Here is a 25,900-nt window from a genome sequence, read left to right as displayed (position 1 = left end):
GCCATCTAACTAGAAGCATTATTTATTGCATGCAGACTTTACTGGGGCTGTATTCATGTGCACCACTGTAAAGACTGGGCCCCAGAGCTAGCCCCAGAACTAGGGCTAAAGACTTCTCACTCAGCTGCTTCACAAGAACTACTTTCCATAGTAAGAGGTACCTATTTAGGAAGTCCTAAATTTAATCGTTAAACTCACATAGAATGCACCCAAAAGTGGATATAGCCTACCATTTACAGAGGGATTGTCGCAATATTAAGTATCTGTTACTATTTTCTAATGCATATATTTATTTCTGATTTTGTAGATTGCCAGGTTTACTCTAATTTAGCTGCATTAAATTCTATTCTATAGCTTTAGCCTAGTGAACATATTTTCTAGTGAGCTGTGATTGACCTCATCCTTTACCTACTCATTCATGTGCATACTGCTATTTACTGCAATGCATAACAATATATTAATTTTGTTTACCACTATCTGGTGCCATGTTTAATTTTTAATACAGAACCTTAGTTGTGTGCAGGGTATCTTTATGTGTGCTCCCAGTAGCTGTGCAATATCCATTTGCTTACCCTGGTGTGTCAGTGGGGCTTAGGTTTTTCTCAGAGTCGAGACAGAAGAATAAATCTTCCAAGCTGCTCTTGTGGGGTTAGCACTACATTAGTGACCTATACTAAAGCCTCCCTTATGTAGATATCCAAAAGTCCTGAGACTGCTGCTGCTCCTCCCCTGACAGCTAAGGGAAATAAGTGGTGGAGGGGCGAAGGAGCTGTTCTATCACAGAGTATAGACACTCCCAGAAGAGGAGAGGGCTATGATCTGAAAACTAGGGAGGCTGTACTAGGGAAGAGCCTCTTCTTGGAGTTGTCAACATTTTTAGCAAATTCAAAGGCACATTGTAATTGAATGGAAAATAATTTGTGAAAAGGAAAAATGAAAAGTGCATATAATTGCAACAATGAACATAAAACAGGGATATACTGTATGTGTACTGTGGTACATTCATTCTGGCACACCACAACACATACATTTAAATATCCTCAATGCACGTCAATGCACAAAAAAAACAGGCATTAAACATCTGGTAAAACAATCTATTCAGTTTTAAATTGAAATAAAAGTCAAGAAGTGTGTATAGATGTAAACAAATTAAAAAAAAAAAAACATTATAAATATCCTTTATTCTCTTTTTTAAGTGATCACATTCCCTCTGTTCTCAGCTGCATAAGAGCTGAGGGGAGGAGAAGGGGTGAGTCAGGACAAGTCTGATCATTGGAGGAGAGCAGGCTGAGTTCCCAGCATAACTAGGGAACTGACCACGCAGTGTTCTCCTGTTTGGTGTGGTCAGTTTTTAATGGGAAAGCAGAGGGACTGGCAGGAACCCTAGGGATTTCACACAAAGGAAACAATGCAAAGGAAACAAGATCATTTTTCATACAAGTGCATGGTACAGCAGGCATATATCAGGAATATTAAATGCTGGTGTAACACATGCTTTAACTGCTTTCAGATTTTATAAATGTATTTGGCTGCCTATTGATAAAGTTTCTTCCTGACTTTCTGGGAAGTCATACATTCAAGACATGCTGTACATACATGTGGGACTCTTAGCACTTAGGCTGGCCATAGATGGGCCATAGTTAAAAATTCTGCAGGTTCAGCAGGGAGCCAACCAAATTTTTCTTGATCAGCGGCTGCAGCTGCAGAACAGTGTACACCTCGCTTGTGTGAATGGAGGAATCTGTTCATTTTTTGAGACTGCTGGTTGATTGATAAAAAAACAAGTAATCTATGGCCAGCACAAATGCAAGTGACAGAGACAATCATGGGAATTCATAAAGAATGTCCAAAGCTGGGTTCACACTATTGCGAATTGGATGCGGGTTTCTCCACATTCAATTCACGTGTCAAGGGATTGTGACCGGCTCTCTATGGAGCTGGTTCACATATTTTGGGAGCTGCTCCAGTGCAAATGGCACGGGAGTCCTTTTGTGGAGTCTTCTGGCCCATTTCAGACCCAAATTCAGTCAAAAAATTCAGACTAAAATCAGACCTGAAAGGGTGAACAGGGACGCACCGGACACCTGCTATGAGCCACTCCATGCGACAGTGTGAACCCAGCCTCAGAGATGCTTTTGAATTCTGAGGACTTCTGCACAACAAATGTTGGTGCGTGCGTCTACTTGTTGTAGACAGGTACATGAACCTGGGGCACGTACCATGTTTTGAGGCACATTGAAACCAGATTGTTACACAGACAGCTCAGCGGTGGGAAGTTTTGTAGCTGGGTGGGCAGACCCTGATGAGGAATTACAGACACTAGTTTCCCATCAGGTCTGCTCCCTTTGTGATTGACAGCAGGCAGTGGGCAGGTCCTTAGCCAATGGACAAATTGCTTTTTGCTATAGGTTCCACCCACTGTCTGCCATCAATCATAGGGAAATAGCGGGTCTGAAGGAGAACTAGTGACTCAGCTTCTCTGTCAGGCAGCACCCCCTGGTTGTTACCTATCTAGCCTACAACACTATTAACAACTTCAAGACCAGGCTTATTTCTGGCAATTGTTGTTTACAAGTTAAAATCAGTATTTTTTTATGCTAGAACATTACTTAGAACCCCCAAACACTATATATATTTTTTAACAGAGACCCTAGAGAATAAAATGGGGATTGTTGCAATATTTTATTTCACACCTTATTTGTGCAGTGGTCTTACAATCGCATTTTTTTTTTTTTTTGGAAAAAAATACACTTTTTTTACAAAAACAAAAAGAGTAATACAGTAATGTTAGCTCAATATTTTTGTATAATGAGAAAGATGATATTATGCCGAGTAAATAGATACCTAGCATGCCATGCTTCAAAATTGAGCAAGCTTATGAAATATAGAGAAAGTAAGGTACTCACAAATCTCCATAGGCGACACTTTAAACATTTTTACAGGTTACCTGTTTAGAGTTGCAGAAGAGGTCTGGTGCTATAATTATTGCTCTCACTCTAACGATCACAGTGATACCTCACATGTGTGATGTAAGCAATGTTTACATATGTGGGTGCAACTTAGGTATGCGTTTTGCTTCTGCGCACTGGCTCAGAGGGGCAGCGCGGCGATCGGGGGTGAGGCTCATCCCTCGGACTGAGCCCAACCCCGATCAAGGTAAACAGCCAATGAAATTGGCTTTTTACCACGTAACCGGCTGTCAATCACAGCCGGTCACACAATGTCAACAGAGAACACGGTAACTAGCTGTCACCGTGTTCTCCTCCTCACACACTGATCCTGTGTAAGGAGGAGATTGTGGTAACAGCTAGTTACCAATTACAGTGCACCCCAAACACACTGATTGCCCCCCCCCCCAATAAACCTGTCACTAGCCCATCAAAGTATCTGTCACTAGCCCATCAAAGTACCCGAGTACCTGTCACCAGCCCATCAGAGTACCCTAGTACCTGTCACCAGCCTATCAGGTACTCTGATGACAGGTACTTGGGTACTTTGAGTACCTGTCATCGTAGTATCCGAGTACCTGTCATCGGAGTACCCGAGTACCTGTCATCAGAGTACCCGAGTACCTGTCATCAGAGTACCCGAGTACCCGTCATCAGAGTACCCGAGTACCCGTCATCAGAGTACCCAAGTACCTGGCACCTGTCCTCACAGATAGGATGTCAAGTGAGGGCAAGCTTGCCCTCACTCGACTCTATGGTCTTGGAGGACCAAAGCTACGGCAAACGTCGTTGCCTAGCAACCGGTTTAAAGGTCCCTTTTTTTTCCATTTTATTTTATTTTATTTTCTATCTTTTAGTGTACTTGTGAGATCTGAGGACTTTTTGACCCCAGATCTCACAAAAAAGAGGTCCTGTCATGCCTATTTCTATTACAAGGAATGTTTACATTCCTTGTAATAGAAATAAAAATGATCAATTTTTTTTTTAAACGGTGTAAAAATAAAAAATAATAAATAAAATAAATAGTAAAAAAAAAATTAAAGCCCCCTGTCCCCGTTAGCTCGCACGCAGAAGCGAACGCATACGGAAACCCCGCCCACATATGTGTTCAAACCACACATGTGAGGTATCCCCGCGATCGTTAGAGCAAGAGCAATAATTTGAGCCCTAGACCTCCTCTGTAACTCTAAGATGGCAACCTGTAGAAATTTTTAAAATGTCGCCTATGGGGATTTTTAAGTACCAAAGTTTGTCGCCATTCCGTGATCGTGCGCAATTTTGAAGCATGACATGTTGGGTATCTATTTACTTGGCGTAACATTATCTTTCACATTATGGAAAAAAATTGGGCTAACTTTACTGGTTTCTTATTTTTTAATTTAAAAAAGTGATTTTTTTTTCCAAAAAAAATAAATTTGGAAGACCGCTGTTTAAATACGGTGTGATAAAAAAATATTGCAATAATCTCCATTTTATTCTCTAGGGGTTCTAAGTAGTTTTCTAGTAAAAACAATTGATTTTAGCTTGTAAACACCAAATGTCAAAAATAGGCCTAGGCAAGTGGCTAGGATGCATGATGGTGCTCCTTGGATGTTGGGCCCCTCTCTATGGCTAGGCTGTGAAAAAGTCTCACACATGTGGTATTGCCATACTCAGGAGGAGTGGCAGAATGTATTTTGGGGTGTCATTTTTGCTATGTACATGCTATGTGTTAGGAATATCCTATAAATTGACAACTTTTTGTAAAAAAAAAAAGTTTTCATTTTTTTCCCACATTTTCCAAAAACTTGTGGAAAAAAATGACATGTTCAAATGACCCATAATGCCTCATAGAATATATGTTGGCATGTTTGCTTTCCAAAATGGGGTCATTTTGTGGTCTTTTCCATTGTATTGGCGCTCTAGGGCCTTCAAAAGTGTGATAGGTAGTAAGAAAGTTTTATGTGTATTTATGCTCCTAGAACGCCTGAAGGTGCTACTTGGATGTGGAGTCTCTTTTTGTGGCCAGGCTGTGTAAAAGTCTCACATATGTGGTATCACCATACTCATAAGGAGTAGCAGAATGTATTTTGGGGTGTCATTTTTGTTGTGTACATGCTATGTGTTAGAAATAGCTTATAAATTGACAACTTTGTGGGAAAAAAAAGAATAAAATGTTTGTTTCTTCATTTTCCCAAGAATTGTGGGAAAAAATTATAACTTCAAAAAACTCACCATGCCTCTTATTAAATATCTTGGACGGTATACTTTACAAAAAGGGGTCATTTGGGGGGTATTTGTACTGTCCTGACATTTCAGGACCTCAAGAAAGGAGATAGGCCATCAGTACACCTGGTATGATCAATTTTCAGTAATTGGTACCATAGCTTTCTAGACTCAATAACTTTCACACAGACTAAATAATATACACTAATTTGGGTTAATTTTACCAGAGATATGTAGCAGTATAAATTTTGGCCCAAATGTATGAAGAAAAAATAATTTTTTGCAAAATTTTATAATAGAAACTAAAAAAAGTGTTTTTTTTTTTTTCAAAATGTTTTTCTCTTTTTTTGCTTATATCATGAAAAAAAAAAACCCAGTTGTGATCAAATACCACCAAAAGAAAGCTCTATTTGTGTGAAAAAAATGATAAAAATTTTGTTTGGTTACAGTGTAGCATGACTGAGCAATTGTCATTCAAAGTGTGAGAGTGCTGCTGAAAGCTGAAAACTGGTCTGGGAAGGTAGGGGGTCTAACTGCTCTGTATGGAAGTGGTTAAAAAAAAATGTCTTATTTATTTTACTTTTTATTTTTACACGGCTCCTTTAATTATTATTATTATTATTAAAATTTTTTTAATCACTTTTATTTCTATTACAAGGAATGTAAACATCCCTTGTAATAGAAATAAGCAGGACGGGGCATCTTTATTGTGAGATCTGGGGTCAAAAAGACCTCAGCTCTCACATTTACATTTAAAAGCAAAAAAAAAAACAAATTGGCCCATTAAGACTGTTAGGCGGAAGTAATGTCAGACGTCGCTCTGATCCTCCAAGGGCATAGAGTCATGTGGGGGCCATCTTGCCCTCACTCGACTTCCTGCCCATCGCTCCAGGGGATCGACCTGAAATCTCTGGTAAGCGGGGGAAATGACCAGGAAGCAGCAGAAGAGGAGGAGGGGGTCACTATGCCAATCCCTGTATGTCAACTTACGCTTGGTCTTAATTTCCTTCAGTTTCAATATATATGAATTGAATTTAAATATTTTGTATTTGGCACATTAATAGTGCAACTTTGTAAAAGTGGCGCTATTAGAAAATACCTGAATCTGCCACATGTGTCCGTTAAGCTACCAAAACAAGCAGCAGAGATTTTTTTTTTATTTTAAAGGGCCATAGCATCAGAAAAGTTCTGTTAGGAATTTATTAAATTTCCTCCAAATAGATGAAGACCTCAGTTATGTAACTTTTGGAAAAAGTCAAAGCTGTTTGGTCACGTAGACAATTTATATTTACTTATTAGACACTCATCTTATCAAGACAAACAATTACACATAAACTTTATTACCAAAAGCCAGACTTGATTTCAACACAATCAAACATTCCTATAAACACATGGTTAATCATTACATTTTATAGGTTAGAATATTTTCCTGATTAGGCTATAAATGTATTAAAATATTCTTTATTAGATACAGCCAGCATATATAAAGACCAAACATATTTGTGCTTGTTCACCTGTATAAAAAATATGGGGTTGATTTACTAAAGGCAAATAGCTTTGCAAAGTGCAGTTGCACTCTGAAACTGCAGTTGCTCCAGAGCTTGGTAAATGAGATAAGCCTTCATTTTGCAAACAATACCCAATCGCATGCAAGGAAAAAAAATGCATTTTTACTTGCACATCATTGGCTGATGGAAGTCAGCAGAGCTTCTGCTCATCTACTAAGCACTTTAGCAATTGCACTTTGCAAAGTGCACAGTCTATTTGCCTTTAGTAAATCAACCCTATACTGTATAAAACTATAAACAGATACAATTTAAAGAAACATGAACCATATTTATTAGGACTGTTTACAGTACATTAAACTGACCACATTCACTTACAACACTAAAAAACTTTGAAAAAGAAAAAAAAACTTGGCTTTGGGTCCAGTAGGTTGCAAACAAAATCATAGCAAGTTGTTTTATTTCCATAATACCATCAAATAGAATCCTATGAAACATCACTTTAACTAGTGCCGGACCGCCCGCCGCAGTTTTACGTCGGTACTTTGACGTTAAATACTGGGGTTATGGCAGCAGATAGCTGCCATAACCCTGGTATTTTTTTAAACTGCCAGCGGTCCTCTTTCTTATAAGGGTGGTCCCAGGGGCAGATTCACCACGGGGTCACCCTCACGGTGCGGCCAGAGAGGTGCACCCCCCACCGCTTCCCGGTCATTTTGCCTGCTTACCGGACCCGCTGGCAGGGGAAAAAATGACCCAATCCGCGCTCCTCACAGACAGGAAGTCGAGTAAGGGCAAGATGGCCCCCACTCGACTCTATGGTCTTGGAGGACCGGAGCGACGTCAAACGTCGTCTCCTAGCAACGCATTTAAAGAGCCCATTTTTTTTCATCATGAAAAAAAATGACTTTTTATTTCTTTTTTAGTGTAGATGTGAGGTCTTTTTGACCCCAGATCTCACAATAAAGAGGTCCTGTCATGCTAATCTCTATTACAAGGGATGTTTACATTCCTTGTAATAGGAATAAAAATGATCAAAAATTTAAAAAAAACTGCGTAAAAATAAAAAATAATAGATAAAATAAATAGGGAAAAAAATTAAAGCGCCCTGTCCCCGTTAGCTTGTGCTCAGAAGCGAACGCATACGCAAGTCCTGCCCACATATGTAAACACTGTTCAAACCACACATGTGAGGTATCGTCACGATTGTTAGAACAAGAGCAATAATTTGAGCTTCTCTGTAACTCTAAGCTGGTAACCTGTAGAAATTCTTAAAATGTTGCCTATGGGGATTTTTAAGTACCAATGTTTGTTGCCATTCCACGAACATGCGCAATTTTGAAGCATGACAAGTTGGGTATCTATTTACTCAGCATAACATTATCTTTCATATTATAGAAAACAACGGTATGATAACAAGTATTGCAACAATCTCCATTTTATTCTCTAGGGTCTCTGCTTTAAAAATATATATATAATGTTTGGGGGTTCCAAGTAATTTTCTTGCAAAAAAACTGATTTAAACTTGTGAACAACAAGTGTCAGAAAAAGGCCTTAAGTGGTTAAATATTTTTAATTAAAGCTGTATGTTCTTATTTTGTCATCTTGCACAATGATTTTGTGTTTGAGGTTTTACTATTTAGGAGCATAGTTATATCAATGTTTACTTAATCCAGGAGTAATGTCTAGTCCACAAGGTATCCCTGAAGTCGTGTAACCATGTAAAATTCCCACTTTGTTCTTGCTGTGAAAAAGCCTTTGTGCCAAACCACAAGGCAGTCACTACAGCACAGATCATTAACATTCTGTTAAATCTTGTCCAGGATTGTGGCTCTTTATTCAAAATACGGGTTCTTGTTGGTTGAAATGTTCTGTTCCACTGGGTGAGGATGGCATTTCTTGCTCCAGACCACTTCCCAGGTCCAGTAAGCCTCATCTGGTAAGGTGTGCAGGGTCCAAAGAATACTTGCCATGCCAGTTTTGGGTCTGTGAGAAAAAGATATAACATGTTGGGGTGGACTCCAATCTCCTTAGAGATTGCATCAATATAATCAATATAGTGTATCTGCAGAACTTGTGTTCTTCCTGCGCCAAACCTACAAAAAAAAAAATATGGATATTGTTACTGCTAAAGAAAACTTAAAGTTCTCAATATTTAATTCACTTCGCTTAAATTAAGAGCCGGTTCACACTACCGCGACCAGAAAGTCGCCCCATGAAGGAGCGACTTTTTAGCGCGACTTTAGCGTAACTTTGAAGAGACTTTGAAGAGACTTTGAAGAAACTTAAATGATAGGCGACTTTGTCTGTCCGTCCCAAGTCAGAGTAGTGTGAACTGGGGCTAAGAGTATATGTAAAAAGCAGTGACTGTAGCTTTCACCAAATATTCACTGCAGGTGAATCCTCATGATTTAAAGCACATGTACCAGGAAGATTCACCTGCAGTGAATGGTTTGTAAATATATTCCTACGTTTGTTTTGTAATTTGTTTTCTTTGGTGCTGTTATATATTTTTTTTCTTTTTGTTTAATTGTCCTGCTTTCAGACCTGCAATTTTAGATCCTCCTTATTTGAGCGTTGCTACTTTTGTGAGCAACTGCTAGGTTTTGCGTGTATAAACATAAAATGCTAACAAATACGTGTAAATTAATGTCCCCTATTTAAAGCCCAGTGCAAGCCAAAACTTTTTAGATCGCTTTAAGCCCCAGTTCACATCAGGGCGATTTGACATGCAATTTGACATGTCAAATCGCATGCTAAATCGCAGCCTATTGCCAGCAACAACACAGTCTGAATTGGTGTGATGCCAACTTTTCAGTGCCGCAACAATTTCCAAAAGTAGTTCTTGCACTACTTTTGGTGACTTCGGGGGCGAATGGTCTGGTGTGGAAAGTGGGGTCCCCCAAGGATCTGTCCTGGAACCAATCCTATTTAATTTATTCATAAACGACCTAGAGGATGGGATAAACAGCTCAATCTCTGTATTTGCGGACGATACTAAATTAAGCAGGGCAATAACTTCTATGCAGGATATGGGATGGGTATCTACATGGCAAAGGAGGTTTAATGCTGAAAAATGTAAGGTAATGCATTTGCGTGCCAGAAATACGAACGCAAGTTACTCATTAGGGGGAGAGCCTTTGGGGGAATCTAAGATGGAAAAAGACCTAGGGGTCCTAGTAGATGACAAGCTTAGCAATGGCATGCAATGTCAAGCTGCCGCAAGCAAAGCCAACAGAATATTGGCATGTATTAAAAAGGGGATTCACTCCAGAAATAAAACAATAATTCTCTCTGGAGAAGAGATGCTTGAGAGGGGATATGATATCAATGTACAAATAATGTACTGGTGACCCTGGCATAGGAAACAAACTATTCAGGGAAAGGGAAAATAAAAGAACTCGCAGCCATTCGCTAAAATTAGAAGAGAAGCGGTTTAGCCTTAAACTGCGTAAAGGGTTCTCTACCGTCAGAGTGGTAGGATGTGGAACTATCTTCCACAAGCAGTGGTATCAGCAGGGAGCATCGATAGTTTCAAAAAAACTATTAGATGGGCACCTTAACGACCACAACATACAACTGTGTCCAGAGGTTCGGTCCCCCTCTAGTGTCCCCCGCGCCACCCCTCTCCTCCCCCCCCACCCCCCATGGAGGGTGACATGTTTCAGTGAGTAATATGTCAGATGGTTGACCAGCCGGCCCAGTCATGATCCCATCAGGTAAGAGATGCATTGGCTAATGCCAGGAGGAGTTGAAAAGAGTAATTAGTTAGTGTCAACGTTTAGGACTACTTCAGAAATATTTAATGTCAGGGAGGATTTCCACCTTCTTAGGATTAGGAGACGAGTGGCAAGAAGTATGTGCGTCACTACTGTCCTGTATCTTGTGGGGAATTTGTCTATACCCACATTCAAGATGGCTAAAGCCGGAGTAGGGTGGGTTATGATCCCCGTGCACGTGGAGATCAGTGTAAATATCTGGTTACATAGGCTAATCAAGTTGGGGCACGACCAGAGTAAGTGGTGTAGGGTTCCCACTTGATCACAACCCCTCCAACACAAGAGAGAATAATCAGGGGATATTTTGGCGAGCCTATATGGTGTATAGTACCATAGATTCAAAATTTTATCGTAATTTCCCTGTGGGCCGAACATCGAGAGCTCTTGGCCACGGCTTGTATCGCTATTCGCCAGTTGTGGAGTGGGATCTTTGGCCCAAAGCACAGATGTCTTTCAAATCACCCCCGAACTCACAATGAAATGCGGGTTTGGAATCGTGCGCGTTCAGCTAAACGGGCACAATTTCAAACCCACCTCTAATGTGAACGAGGATGAAAGTGGGGGAGGATGGACTCTCCTCTAAGACTTTGTTGCTGTCTGTGACTCCACTGAGCAATGTCTTCTAACTTAGAAAAATGATGGGGACAGAGACTGTGACAAAACAGTGGAAGATATATATATCTCCTGATCTCCTTACAGTCCATTAGGAAGAGAAAAAAAAGAAAATCCTTCAATGGGGACACAGATAGCAAAAAAAAAAAATGAACAGTGGTACTAACCATTACTCAGTGAAAGGTAAATTAGGGTAAAACTAATCTTAAATTAATCTATTACCATTTAGTCTTATCGTCTTTCCATTTAGAAACACAATTTTCCATCTTCTTTGCTGTCGGTAGAACAGCAGCCCCTGTTAAAAAAAAAAAAAAAAGATTTTTGTAAGAATAATTTGAGTGGAAAGATATCATAAAGACAACAAGAAGTTAAAGGAAAATATCTACAACTTCAGTTCAGTACAATATGTATTCGTACTATGCTAATTGTTTAACAGCAGTGAACATAAAACTAGGACAGCATACTTCGAACTATGACCTTCTATTATAAGCTAATGTATTTGTGTTTTTTTTTTTTTATTGTTAACTTAGCAATAAAGCACAGTTTGTAGAACTGTAAAATTACATAACAAAATCTTGCAATTTCTGCTAGGACTACAAGGGAGTGGTAACAAGGAGAAAGAGCAGTGGCTCCTTACTTGAAAATGCTGCCCTGAAGCACTGGTTTTACCACTTAGGTTTTATATATAATTTATACCCTCTGTGGAACACAATTTTAACATTTCCACTCTAGGTCTGTTTATTCAGCAATAACTTTTCATTACTTAAAATGTATCTATATATAAAACTTCTGAGACTCTGTGAGGTTGCATTCACACCTATGCAGTTTGCTTTTGAGTATTACTGCAGTGCTTTTGTTTACAGTGATTTTGCCGCAATTTAGCATTTTGCTATATTTATGCTTTCTTTTTTTTTTTTTTGGGCAAATTTGTTGTTGGGCAGATGAAAAAAAATGCAAATCGCAGCAAAAACACACAACATGCTTTTCTGCAAATCCTCTATTGGAGCCTTTTGAACCAAAAAAGCAACAAAAGCACTGCTTTGCATTTAAAAAATTCCCTGACTCTTTCCTAAAATGCAGAGGCACAAAAATGCATCGCTGTGAACGTGTTCCGTAGGAACCCATGTCAAAAATAATGTCCTGCATTTCTGCAAAAAAACATAAAAAAAACCATTGGTGTGAATGGAGCCTCAGAAGAATCCCCCTAACTTTCTTTTTTGGGGTGAGAAAAACGAAAAAAAAAAAACAAGGAAACCGACAACAATAAAAAGCCGACAGAGGTTCTGGCAGTCCCTTAATTAACCTAAACATTTGTAATTATTTCTGTGTGCTGTCAGAGAAAATGCCCTCTTCCTGTGCTGGGGACAACATTTTTACCAGACAAGAAATTAAGAGATCTCTCCAATGAAGGCCACAAAAGCAGGAACACCTGGCAGGAGTTCTAATGCATCTCTAAACTATTCAAAAATAACAAAAAATTAGGTGTAGATACATTTTAAGATAAAGCAATACATTGTTCTTGTAATCTATAGACAAAAAGACATTCAAAAATGTAAGCTTTTTTGTTCTTATTTTGACCAGTGTTGCGCTTTCTTCTAAGCAGTTTTTACTGTGAATAAAAATACATATTTTTTCTATAATTTGTTAGACAAAAGCGCAAAGCATTGCAAAGTTATTTACAAATGAATAAAGGCATTTTATTTTTCATTTTGCTAATTTTTTAATGCGACGCTTGAAAAACTTTTAAGCAAAATGAATGAAAATAAAAACTATATATTAAATGGTAACAAAAAAAAAAAAATAATAAAAAAATCTGCAGAAAAACGGAAAATTGTTATCAAATACTTACCGTAATTTTCCTTTCCTGATGGACTCCATGGCAGCTTACGTGTGGGTTAGTCCCGCCTCCTCCTACCTCATAGGACCCTACTCCCATAAATTTTTACTCCGTGCCAGAGGCCGTGTTCCATAAATAGCCTACTCCAGCAGATGGGAGGGGACTCCAGCTGCCATGGAGTCCATCAGGAAAGGAAAATTACGGTAAGTATTTGATAACAATTTTCCGTTTTCCTGACAGACTCCATGGCAGCTTACGTGTGGGAAATAACTAGCCAAACACACAAGGGTGGGAAACTGCTGGCCAAAAGAAATTTAATTTGCACCATCAACAGACAGTACTTGCAAACCAAAGTTAACAGAAGACAATGAAGCTGGCTCAATACAATAATGAGTCATGAAAGTGTTAATGGAAGACCATGATGCCGCCTTGCATATTACTTCAGGGGCCACATGACAAGAAGCCGCCCAGGATGTGGACACCCCTCTTGTCGAATGCGCGGTCACCGCTTCTGGAGGAGCCAAGCCCTTAGCCTTATATGCCCATTGGATGGTCTGAACAATCCATGCCGCTATGGATCTTGAAGAGGCCCGCAAGCCCTTGTTCTTTCCATGGAGGAGAACAAATAGATAATCTGAACGCCTGAAGGAAGCTGTTGCATCCAGGTACAGTCTCAGAATTGCACCCACATCTAATGGATGTGTATTCGGATCATCTGACGATTTGAATGTTGGAAGGACAATCTCCTGGTTCTCGTGGAAAACAGAGACCACCTTGGGGTGTGATCCCAACATGGGGATAAGAACCACACGATCTGGGAAGAAGGTCAGGAATGGTTCTTTGCAACCCAGAGAACTAATCTCGGAGACTCTTTTAGCCGAGGTGACGGCAACCAAGAAGGCCAATATCAGAGACAGATCTTTAATGGAGAGTTGCTCTGTATGACTTCTTATGACGTCAGAAAGGAAGTTCAAGACGAGTGGAAGATCCCATTTAAGGAACCTTGGCTTCCTCTGTGGCCTGAGTCTGGAAGCTCCCCGAAAGAATTGACGAACAAGGGGATGAGACGCCCAAGAAGTTCCTGTGAAGGCCGAAATAGCAGAAACTTGCACACGTAGTGAGCTAACGGATAATGGTAGGTCCAGTCCCGACTGCAGGAAACCAAGAATATGCTGGATATTCAGGTCATTGCATGACCCCCCTTTCTTGGTAACAAAATCCATGAACTTGGACCAGATCCTTCCGTAGACCTTGTTAGTGCCCACTCTTCTGGCACTTAAGAGAGTAGAAATTGCCCCAATCGGGCAACCTAACGCCTCCAGCCTTTCCCTCTCATAAACCATGCCTTCAGGTGCAGATGAGCCGCACATGGGTGCAGAGTTGCTCCCTGGGACAGAAGGTCCGGCCTGATGGGTAGAGGAACTGGATCCCGAAAACTGAGGAGCATCAGCAGTGGAAACCATGGCCTGTTCGGCCAGTATGGGGCTATTGTTAGCACTTCCACATCTTCCATCCTGAGTCTCGCCAGGAACCGGAGAATGACAGGAACTGGGGGAAAGGCATATGCCCTGTGGAATCTCCAATGGTCTGTCAGAGCATCCGTCCCAAAGGCTTGGGGACAACTGAACCTCACATAATACTTCGGAAGCTTGTGATTGCATGGAGATGCAAATAGATCCACTTCTGGGTGAAATTCCAGAGAAGTGAGCCACTGGAAGACATCGTTGTGAAGGCTCCATTCGTTGTTGTCCAAGCGGACTCTTGAGAGGAAGTCCGCTTGAACATTCTGTACCCCTGGAAGAAACACTGCAGTGAGGTTGACCAGGTGTTTCTGGGCCCAATATAAAATTGGATCTACCTCCTTCAACAGGGAGTGCCTCCTTGTCGCTTCACATAGGAGACCGCGGTCGTATTGTCCATCCTCAGGATCACAGAAGTCCCTTCTATTAGGTGACGGAATGCTTTCAGAGCGCAGAACGCGGCTCGCAATTCTAGAGTATTTGACACTACCCTGTGAGCTTGGAAATCCCAGCTGCCCTGGGCTATCTCTGTCTGACAGAGGGCACCCCATCCGGTGTTGCTGGCATCCGTGGTAACTGTGATCCAAGAGATGGGCATGATGGAATGGCAATTGAGGAGATTTTTGCTCTGCAGCCACCATGGAAGGCTCTCCCGCATTGATGATGTTATGCGAATGAGGTGATTTTGATCTCCTGGACGCCACTGATGGAGAAACCCCACTTGGAAAGGCCGCATATTCCACTGTGCCCACTTCACCATTGGAGTCGTGGCTACCATGGTCCCAACCAATCTTAGACACTGAGATGCTCGAAGGTGAGTGGCCGTCATAGCTAGGCGTACCCTGTCCCTGACTACCGGGATCTTCTCGAGGGGCAAAGAAATTGTGCCTCGACTTGTGTCGAACTGAGCTCCCAGAAATATTAACGACTGGGTAGGCTCCAGATGGCTCTTCTCCATGTTCAGTAACCAGCCGAACTCGCGAAGAGTGGCTATTACCTGAGACCTGTGTACCAGAAGTTGTTCTCGGTCTTGTGACAGCAGGAGCAGGTCGTCCAGATAATGGTGTAGACGGACGCCTTTGGTCCTGATCAAAGCCACCACTGCTAGTAAGACCTTTAAGAATACCCGCGGCGATGTAGTAAGCCCAAACGGGAGACAGACAAACTGTAGATGATTCTGATCTACTGCGAATCGTAGGAACTTCTGGTAATCTGCTGCCACTGGCACATGGAAATAGGCGTCCTTGAGGTCGATTGACACAAGCCAGTCTGCCGGTTGTATTGCTTGACGGATGGTGAATAGCGTCTCCATCTTGAATTTCTCTTTCTTGATAAAAGAGTTCAGGTGCGTGAGGTCTATGACCGGTCTCCAAGCACCGCTCTTTTTCTGAACCAAGAAGAGAGGGGAGTATAGACCCTGGAACTTCTCGTTGGTTGGAACTGGAACCACTGCGCCTTGAGCCACCAACAGATCTACGTAAGACAGAAGGCCTTGTCTTTTCTCTTCTGACTGTGGCAATGAGGTTGGAATGAACCTCAGTCTGGGCGGACTGCAGAATTTCCAGGAATGGCCTGTTGATACTGTCTTGACGACCCAGAAGTCGTTTATCGAGGTTGCCCAGACGTGTTGGAAGCATAGTAGCCGAGCCCCGACTTGCTCCGCCTGGGCAGGCACAACGTCAAAAAGACTTTGTGGCCTCCCGACCACCAGAAGACCCTCCTCTGGGTGCTTTCTGTCCTGAAGGCTGCGGTCTTCTCCAGTTCTTTCGGAATTGATGGCCAGGCTTATATAGGCGAGCATCCCTTGATCGATCAGCCCCTTGCCTGGGCTGAGACCTCTTCTGGTCCAGCAAGCGCCTATCCTGGGGAAGGAACCGCGACTTACCACCTGTGGCATGGGAAACGGCGCTTTCTAACTTTTTGCTGAATAGGAAGGACCCCTCAAATGGAATTCGGCACCAGGCCTGTTTTGACGCAGGATCGGCCAACCAAGGACGTAACCAAAGAGCCCGTTTTGCAGTAACCGATGAAAGCATTACCCGTGCCGCAAGGCAGACCATGTCTAGGGAGGCCTCCCCCAAAAAAAACAGCCGCCAGCCTCAGCTCATGTATTGGCGAATTTCTTGCGACTTCTTCCGACACGCTTCTGAGTGTTGTGTCCACACTGTCTGTCCACACCTCCATTGCTTTAGACAGGGCTGCGAGAGCCAATGCTAGCTTGCATGCCATTCCTGCTGACACATAGATGCGCTTGAGGTCTGAGTCAATGCGTCTCTCAAGGCCATCCTTAAAGGTCACTGTGTCTTCAAGCGGAAGGGTGACATGACGCACCAGACGCATCAGTGCTGCATCCACCAGAGGTGCAGATTCCAGGTGTTTAACCTCTTCCGTTTTAAACGGGTACATTTTGTTCACTTTGGAGAGTAGAGAGTTTTTTCTCTCTGTGCAGCCCCATTCGTCTGTAAGAATTTCGCCGACCTCCCCTAACAGGGGAAAGAAAGGGTGTTCCTTCTAGAGGTGCTTAAAATACCTCTTCTGTTTAGAGGGTGACTCTACCGGCTCATCCCACTTCAGGGCTTCCTTCACAGCTTTGACCAAGGAGGGAACCATGGCAAAGTCAAAACCCGCACCAGGGTCGTCTGCTTCAAGCTCACCCTCAGAGTAGTCAGATGAGGAGTGACTGTGCTGGGAAGGCCCAGGGATATGAATATTTTAACCAGCCGGAGTACTCGCCATCCTGGGGGAGGAAGTTCCAGCACGAGCAGGATCCGAGGTTTTTAAGGACTCCATAACTATTCGCCTGACCAGCGACTCCATCTGCTGGTTGCTATCTTCCCTTTTGTTTGCAGCATGTGCAAAACAGGGCTCACAGAGCGACTTTCCATCAGGATCTTTTGTCAGAGTGGTGGTGTCCTGAAGTAGCTCCAGACTCTTCACCATGTCGCCTAGAGGACGACCGATGATGATTGATGATGAATGCCGCGTTTGCGACCTGGGAGGATCTTTATCTTCACGGGCTGAGTGACGTCTTTCAGACCTAGAAGGGCTTTAGGAAAGAAAATAAAGACTCAACAGAACAGCAGAAAAAAACCCCCCCAAACATTACAGGGAGAGGAATAAAACCAATCTTACCTGTAATGTAAGGGCTGTCCACCAGGGGGCGGTGAGACATCCATATCACTTTAGGAAACTTTATGAAGAGATTATGAATGAGTGACATGCAGAAAGCAGGCAGGAAGCCTATTCAGCATAATCACAGCCATCTCTCACCTTTAAAGATTCCTGCAGAGCACGGAGAAGCCGCTGGAAACATTGCTGAACAAACCCACAGATAGCTGAAACTAACAGCTATTTGAATTTGCTACTGGAATGATGTCACCGCCCCCCTCCCCCCACCTGTGCAAACCAAGCCTCGATTCAGATCGAGCCTGGAAGGCACCGCCCCCCCCCCCACCTGTGTGAACCAAGCCTCGATTCAGATCGAGCCTGGAAGACACCAGGAAGCAGTGGAGTGGAGGGGAAGGACGTGGAATGGAACGCCATGCATCCCACAGCCAAACTAGAACCCAGGGAGAGATAAGTAACAAACAACAGGAGAATATACAAAAACAAACTGCTGCCATAGAATGTAAAGCAGGATACATCACCACTTCCACGACCAGACCTTGGACCATACGGACACCGCGGCTGCACACATGATGGGGCGTATTAATGGGCCTCCCGCTAATAGCTGGGACGATTGGCCAAATGTCGCTTTGCCTGCCATTGGCCAGGTTTGTAAGCTCTTCCGGCAACTGACTCCACACCCGTGTCCTACCCCGCTAATAGCTAGGGCGTGCTGGACATGAAGGGGACACCACTCGATCCAACGTGCAGACCGCCAGGCCTGAATCGGGAATCTTCATGAGGTAAGATTTGACTATAATCCTTTCAGGAGGAGGACAAAAAAGGAACACGGCCTCTGGCACGGAGTAAAAATTTATGGGAGTAGGGTCCTATGAGGTAGGAGGAGGCGGGACTAACCCACACGTAAGCTGCCATGGAGTCTGTCAGGAAAAAATGGCTAAGGGGAGAGGGGTAAAAAGGAGTTAACTTGGCGTGATTAGGGTTAACTAACATTTAAAAAGGAAATACATTTTGTTTTAACAACTTTTTTAACATGTAAGTTTTTTAACATCTTTGATATAGTACATATGATATGAATAAAATACTAAATATATTGTAACAATACATTGTTGCACTGTATTACAAAACGGCACTTGCAGACTAAAAGTGTATTTACAGGTTTATGTAATAAAAGTAATTGTCAGCTGTCATTTTACCAGCTGATAATTGCCAGTAATGGCAGTGGGGAAAGCAATAGATGGGAGAGCAGCTGAATGTAGATACCTCTTAGAAACCTTGCTTAATCTTTAACCCCCTTGGCGGTATTCCCGGGTGTGGCTCGGGGTTAACTTTCAGTACCAAAAGCGGTAACCCTGAGCCACACTTGGGATTACCCCAGAACATTGCTCACCTTTCCTCCGCTCCCCCGCCGTCCTCCTCGCCATCCTCCCCTCCATCCTCACAGTCTCTCCCTGCTCTGTGCATGGCCAATTGCCGGAACTTGCCTTCCGGTTCCCTTCCCTGCGAGTGTTGCGAGGCAGGGGGTGGAACCGGCGGCAAATTCAAAAGTGTAAATACACTAAGTGACGTGATACAAAGCTGTGATCCTAACGAATTACACTGTATCATGCGATTTCACCACAGGATTTCACCTGGTGACTTTTCCAGTTCTTTGTGCCTGGAAAATTTTGAATGACCATGGCGTCCAAAAAGCGTTTTTTTTTGCGCAAAAGCGCTTTTAGATGAACTGGAAAACAGCGACAGCGAAATGAAGTTACTTGAAAAACTGAGCAATATCGATTCGTGGGAAAATTCATCATCAGGTACGGAAAGTGACGACAGCGACGAATCTGATGTCTCTTTCTGGCCCATAGCTTGTGGAATTTGGGAAGTATATCAAATTATTCTTTTGAATTTCCAAGGGAGCTATGTGCCAGAAAGAGACATCAGAATCGTCGCTGTCTTCACTTTCTGTACCGGATGATGAATTTTCCCACGAATCGCTATCGTTCAGTTCTTCAAGCAACTTTGTTTCGCTGTCACTGTTTTCCAGTTCGTCTAAAAGCACTTTTGCGTGAAAAGAACGATTTTTGGACGCCATGGTCATTCTCAATTTTCAAGGCACAAAGAACTGGAAAGCACAGGCAGGGCATTGGGAAAGTCACCAGGTGCAATCCTGTAGTGAAATGACATGATACAGTGTAATTCGTTAGGATCACAGCTTTGTATCATGTCATTTGTGTATTTACATTTTTTAAATTGCTGCCGGTTCGACCCCCCTGCGTCGAAACGCTCGCAAGGAAGGGAACCGGAAGGCAGGTGCCAGCATCGGCCGAGCACACAGCAGGAGGAAGGTGGGGGATCGCAGCAGAAGGTGAGTTTTAAAATGTAAAACAACAGATTTCCATGCAAAACAATTTACCGCTTTTAGCACAGAAATCTGGGCATAATCAGGCCGCCAGGGAGGTTAAGCCGTATCTGCTCAAATAGTTAAGGAGGCCTTCTGCATACTGTAGAAAGATGCAAGATTTAGAAAGGAGATGAAAGATTGTGCTAAGGTAAGGGATCATTTTTTGCACTATTTATTTGTTTCATCCAGAGTGTAGCTTTAAACTGAAAAAGGTGAAATGAAATGCTTCCTTTATGGTATTGTAATTACCATCATGCAGAAATAGTTTTTTCTCTACCGATTTAACCACTTGTTGACTGCCCCACGTACATATACTGCGGGGCAGCGGCTCTCCTGCATGAAATCATATACCTGTACATGATTTTGCTAATTCTGGTCTGTGACGCACACGCGCGCCGCCGCCGACCAGCTCTTACTGTGATTGGACACAACGTACGCCAATCAGCGAGTCTGGTGGACACGATGTTGGCCGGGACCCGCTGATTGTTCGAGAGAGATAGAACGACGGTCTGTCTATGTAAACAAGGGAGATCGCTGTTCTGTTACAGTGGGAAGACAGAGATCCTGTTTTTCTGCTAAGCAGGAACACAGATCTCTGTCTTCAAACAGGTAAACCATCCCCCACACAGTTAGAAAGCATTCCCTAGGGACACATTTAACCCTTTGATCGTCCCTGATGTTAACCCCTTCCCTGCCAGTTTCATTAGTACAGTGCATATTTTTTAGCACTGATCACTGTATTAGTGTCCCTGGTCCCCAAAAAAGTGTCAAAAGTGTCACTACGCCGCAATGTCGCAGTCCCGCTATAAGTCGCTAATCGCCCCCATTACTAGTAAAAATAAATAAATAAATAAAAATTCCATAAAATATCCCATAGTTTGTAGACGCTATAACTTTTGCGAAAAACCAATCAATATACGCCTATTGGTAATTTTTTTTACCAAAAATATGCAGCAGAATACATTATGGCCTAAATATTGAAGAAATTCGATTTTTTTTTTTAAAAGGATCTATTTTATAGCAAAAAGACAAAAATATTGTTTTTTTTTTGCAAATTTTCGGTAACGCCGCATGTCCGCGCAATTGTCAGGTAAAGTAACGCAGCGCGTATTGCTAAAAATGTCCTGGTCATGAAGAGGGGGTAAACCTTCTGGAGCTGAAGTGGTTAAAAAAAAAGAGATTACTGAAAATGGAAAATATGTTTTTGATTCACCTGAATAATTCTATTAAGCTTTGTCTAATCTGTAGAGAATAATCCAGGTCAGGTCATTATTAATGAATTGCATGGTGCTCTGCAGATTGGACAAATCTGTGCATGTATGTTTAGAAGAATCAAAAATATGTAACATGTTGAGTTACCTGATTTATTAATCAATTCACTCATACTCAGTTGCAGCTTTTATGCAGCTTCTCAGAAAAAAAAAAACCTTACATTGAAGAAAACATCTGCTCTATAACACCTTGGTGAAATGAGTGTTGGTAACATACCCCATCATTTATATAATCCATACATGGACAGATGGTGTTGAAGACTAGGGATGATCGAACTTTTCAAAAGTTCGGTTCGACCAGAACATCCGAACTTCCCGAAAGTTCGGCCCGGATTTCAGAACCCCATTGAAATCAATGGGACCCTGAACTTCGGTAATCAAGAAACACCATTTTGAAGCCCTAAAACCCAATAAATGCCCCTAAAAAGTGCCCAGGGTTCTGGGTCATACCCCAGGGACTATTAATCACACAGAAAAAGTTCTTAAAAATTGTCATTTTTGATAGAGAGCCAATTATTGGAAAAATAAAAAAAAAATAAAAAAAAATAAAAAACATTCTTTGGATTTAGTATCTGGGGTGTTTAAAAAGTGTACCTGTGAAGTTTCAGCTCTGTAGCATGTCCAGAACCATAAAAAAAAAGATTGTTTGTATTTTGTCACTTATAGAACAGGTTAGTGGCTTCTCTCTTTTCACACCTTGCCGGTTTAATAGCAGGCGTTTTTTTGGGCATTTTTTGGGTTCTTTGGAGGCAGGTAAAACATCTGAACTTGTGTATATGGGTATATATACCACTATACACAAGTTCAGATGTTTTGCCTGCCTCTAAAGAACCCAAAAAAATGCCCAAAAAAACGCCTGCTACTAAACCGGCAAGGTGTGAAAAGCGAGAAGCCACTATCCTGTTCTATAATTGCACTAATACAAATGATCTTTTTTTTATGGTTCTGGACATGCTACAGAGCTGAAACTTCACAGGTACACCTTTTAGACCCCCCAGACACAAAATTACACAAAAAAAGTTCTTAAAAATTGTCATTTTTGATAGAGAGCCAATTATTGAAAAAATTTAAAAAAAAAAATGTATTTGGATTTAGTATCTGGGGGGTCTAAAAGGTGTACCTGTGAAGTTTCAGCTCTGTAGCATGTCCAGAACCAGAAAAAAGATAATTTTTCAGTAGAGCAGGGATGGTGGGACCCTCCTTTTACACCTATATGATCTTTTTTTCTGGTTCTGGACATGCTACAGAGCTGAAACTTCACTGGTACACCTTTTAGACCCCCCCCCCCCCCCAGACACAAAATCGCCTGCTACTAAACCGGCAAGGTGTGAAAAGCGAGAAGCCACTAACCTGTTCTATAATTGCACTAATACAAATTATCTTTTTTTTTATGGTTCTGGACATGCTACAGAGCTGAAACTTCAAAGGTACACCTTTTAGACCCCCAGACACAAAAACACAAAAAAAAAAAGTTCTTAAAAATTGTCATTTTTGATAGAGAGCCAATTATTGAAAAAATTAAAAAAAAAATTAAAAAAAAATTAAAAAAAATGTATTTGGATTTAGTATCTGGGGGGTCTAAAAAGTGTACCTGTGAAGTTTCAGCTCTGTAGCATGTCCAGAAACATAAAAAAAAGATAATTTTTCAGTAGAGCGGGGATGGTGGGACCCTCCTTTTACACCTATATGATCTTTTTTTTCTGGTTCTGGACATGCTACAGAGCTGCAACTTCACAGGTACACCTTTTAGACCCCCCAGACACAAAATCACACAAAAAAAGTTCTTAAAAATTGTCATTTTTGATAGATTTTTGATAGAGAGCCAATAGATGTGTATATACATATATGTGTGTATATATACCCGTATACACAAGTTCAGATGTTTTGCCTGCCTCCAAAAACCCCCAAAAAATGCCTGCAACAGCACACCTGGGCGTTTTTTTTTTTGGCGCTAGTGTTTTTTTGGGCTTTTTTTGGGTTCTTTGGAGGCAGGCAAAACATCTGAACTTGTGTATACGGTATATATACACACATACTTATATGTATATACACACCTAGACATATATAGGTGTGATAGTAGCAGAAATATATGCTTGCGCTAATTAAATCATTTACACTAATATGGTTACGCTCCTATAACACCTATATATGTCTAAGTGTAAAATACATATAAGTATGTGTGTGTGCACAAGTTCAGATGTTTTGCCTACCTCCAAAAACCCCCAAAAAATGCCTGCAACAACACACCTGGGCAGTTTTTTTTTTGACGCTAGCGTTTTTTTTGGGCATTTTTTTTGGTTCTTTGGAGGCAGGCAAAACATCTGACTTGTGTATACGGGTGTATATACACACATACTTATATGTTTATACACACCTAGACATATATAGGTGTGATAGGAGCGTAACTATATTGGTGTTAATTATTTCATTAGCGCAAGTAGTTTTTTCTGCTCCTTTCACCCCTATATATGTGCAGATGTATATATACATACATGGGTGTGTATATATACCCCTATACACATGTTCAGATGTCATGCCTGACTCCAAACATGTGCTCAAAAAATCACTATAGACGCCTGCAGCCAAAAAGCAAGCTGACAGGGACGAAGCCATATTACTGCAGTGAAAGTGACTTGAGAGAAACTAGCTTTTCTCTATAGCGGTCACCCTGATATGGAAGGGTTTGGTCATCCTGCCATAGCAGTCAGTGTCAGTTCACCCTACACTACATTACGGTCACCCTGATATGGAAGGGTTTGGTCACCCTGCCATAGCAGTCAGTTAACCCTACACTACATTACGGTCACCCTGACACCTCACACTTTCCCTACAGAAACTAAATTTTTGAAGCTAACTAAAGTGTAAAAGAGCACTCTAACTACACTAGATATCCCTTTTCTCACACTAATAAATTCTAAATGACACTTTTAAAGTAAAATTAACAGAACTGCTTCCACTCTCTTCCATGTCCTGTATAACAATGCTAGGAATTTGGCGGGGGCTATCTTATATACTGGGGGGCGTATTCACTAATGATTGGCCTAGGGACCCCCTAGTCACTCCAATCACATTCCTAGCATTCTCCTGCCCCCTCAATTGGCTTTTGCTAATGGTTCTGGTCCAATCACAGGCTTTTAAAGCCAATTTCCTGAACCATTGCATTTTGGTCGGTTCTGGTTGCCGAATTCCGAACTTTTTGGGCAAAAAGTTCTAAATTCGGCCGAACCTCGAACACCCAATGTTCGGGCCGAACCGATAGTCGACCCGAACCATTCGATCATCCCTATTGAAGACCCCCATCCCTGTTTAAGTATGCTTGTTCTAGGTTTGGCCTCTTTCTCCCTCTTGTGAACAGTTATCCTCTCTGTCCAAAATATGCAAAGGCCTTCACAAAACCCACATATAATGCCATTTTATCACCTTTTAATTTGACAACAATTCTAACTTTCAGTTATGAAATTCTAGTCATTAACGTGTATCTACCCCAAGACCAAAAACTGAATATACAGTAAAACCTTGGATTGAGAGTAACTTGGTCTAAAAGTGTTTTGCAAGACCAGCCAAAATGTTTTTATAATTTTGACTTGATAAACAAGCGATATCTTGATATACTCTCCCTCTCCTCTCGGTGGTACCGGTATCCCTAGTGTGGACGCCCGCCTGTGACAGCTTGCGGCTTTACAGCTGGGTGCGCACTGCACATGCACGAGCCGTGCTGCGTGTTGTGAATGGCCGGGCAATCTTCTGGGACCTGTGACATGTCCCAGAAGATTGCAGGGAGGGAGGGGGAGAGGAGAAATTCCACTTGAGTCACCTAGGTGGCCCTAGCAGAAGTGGGAAAACTGTCAAATCTAGGTACCTGCTCACCCCCCCCAAAAAAAATGACATGCCAAATGTGCCATGTCAGGGGGTCAGGAGCACTTAAAGGAGAAGACTTGCTGCTACGAACCATACTGCCACAGCTCTTGGAAACGATGTTCCCAATGCACCTTCAACTTCTATTTTTACATATTGTACCTTTAGTTGTTCTGTAAGTATCAACAAGGGTTATTTCCTCTTCCCCTCCCTCTCTTCCTCCCCTTTCCTTTTGAACTACTGGTATATTATAATAATAATTGTGTATCTCATGGTAGATATGTATATACATACACTTCGCATCTGCTCCTGATGAGTGGACAAATCCACAAAACGCGTAGAGCTGTTTTGGATGCAACGTTCCAACAATCATGTGCTTATCATCAGATTACTTTTATGAATTATTAATTTTTAATCATGATTCACCTTATGTTTTTATGTTGATGTTGGACTAGAGAGGTATTTAGGTCATCATTGATATCATTATGTGCAATCGTACTATGTTATGATGAAATGTGTGGAGATATATGTATTAATAATATGTTATCAACCAGCAATTATTTGTTAATATTACTATGTTATGATGAAACATTTGTACATTGATGAATTAATTGTGATGCTATATATTTATATTGTGTTATGATTTTATGTGTACATATATGAATTACCTATGTGAGTTTATTGATTTACCTATTTCTCTTGGATTGCAGCCACGGGTTTCATTCAAAGTCCCAACCTCCCCTTGGTTTTTATTATCTCACAATAGGGATGGAGATATATGACCCTACCCTGTCATTCCCTCATTTAAAGTCCTGAAAAATCTCCCCCCCCCCTCCCTTTTTTTTTCTCATTT

General features: G+C 41.6%; 1 protein-coding gene across 1 annotated transcript in view; it reads right to left on the bottom strand.

Moving 5' to 3' along the window:
* Window positions 1-25,900, bottom strand: part of LOC309562224 (uncharacterized protein) — a 121,428-nt gene that overhangs the window by 60,957 nt on the left and 34,571 nt on the right. The window contains exons 8-10 of the mRNA XM_082266349.1: window positions 11,272-11,344; window positions 8,326-8,754; window positions 43-161 (exon numbers count right to left, since the gene is read on the bottom strand). Of these exons, the coding sequence (XP_082122475.1) occupies window positions 43-161; window positions 8,326-8,754; window positions 11,272-11,344 (621 nt within the window). The remainder of the gene's footprint in view (window positions 1-42; window positions 162-8,325; window positions 8,755-11,271; window positions 11,345-25,900) is intronic.

This window comes from Pelophylax lessonae, assembly GCF_965119305.1.
Source record: "Pelophylax lessonae genome assembly, chromosome: 8".
In the NCBI taxonomy this organism is placed as follows: domain Eukaryota; kingdom Metazoa; phylum Chordata; class Amphibia; order Anura; family Ranidae; genus Pelophylax; species Pelophylax lessonae.
The sequence above is the reverse complement of the archived record's forward strand: the minus strand, read 5'-3'. Positions and strand labels throughout refer to the sequence as shown.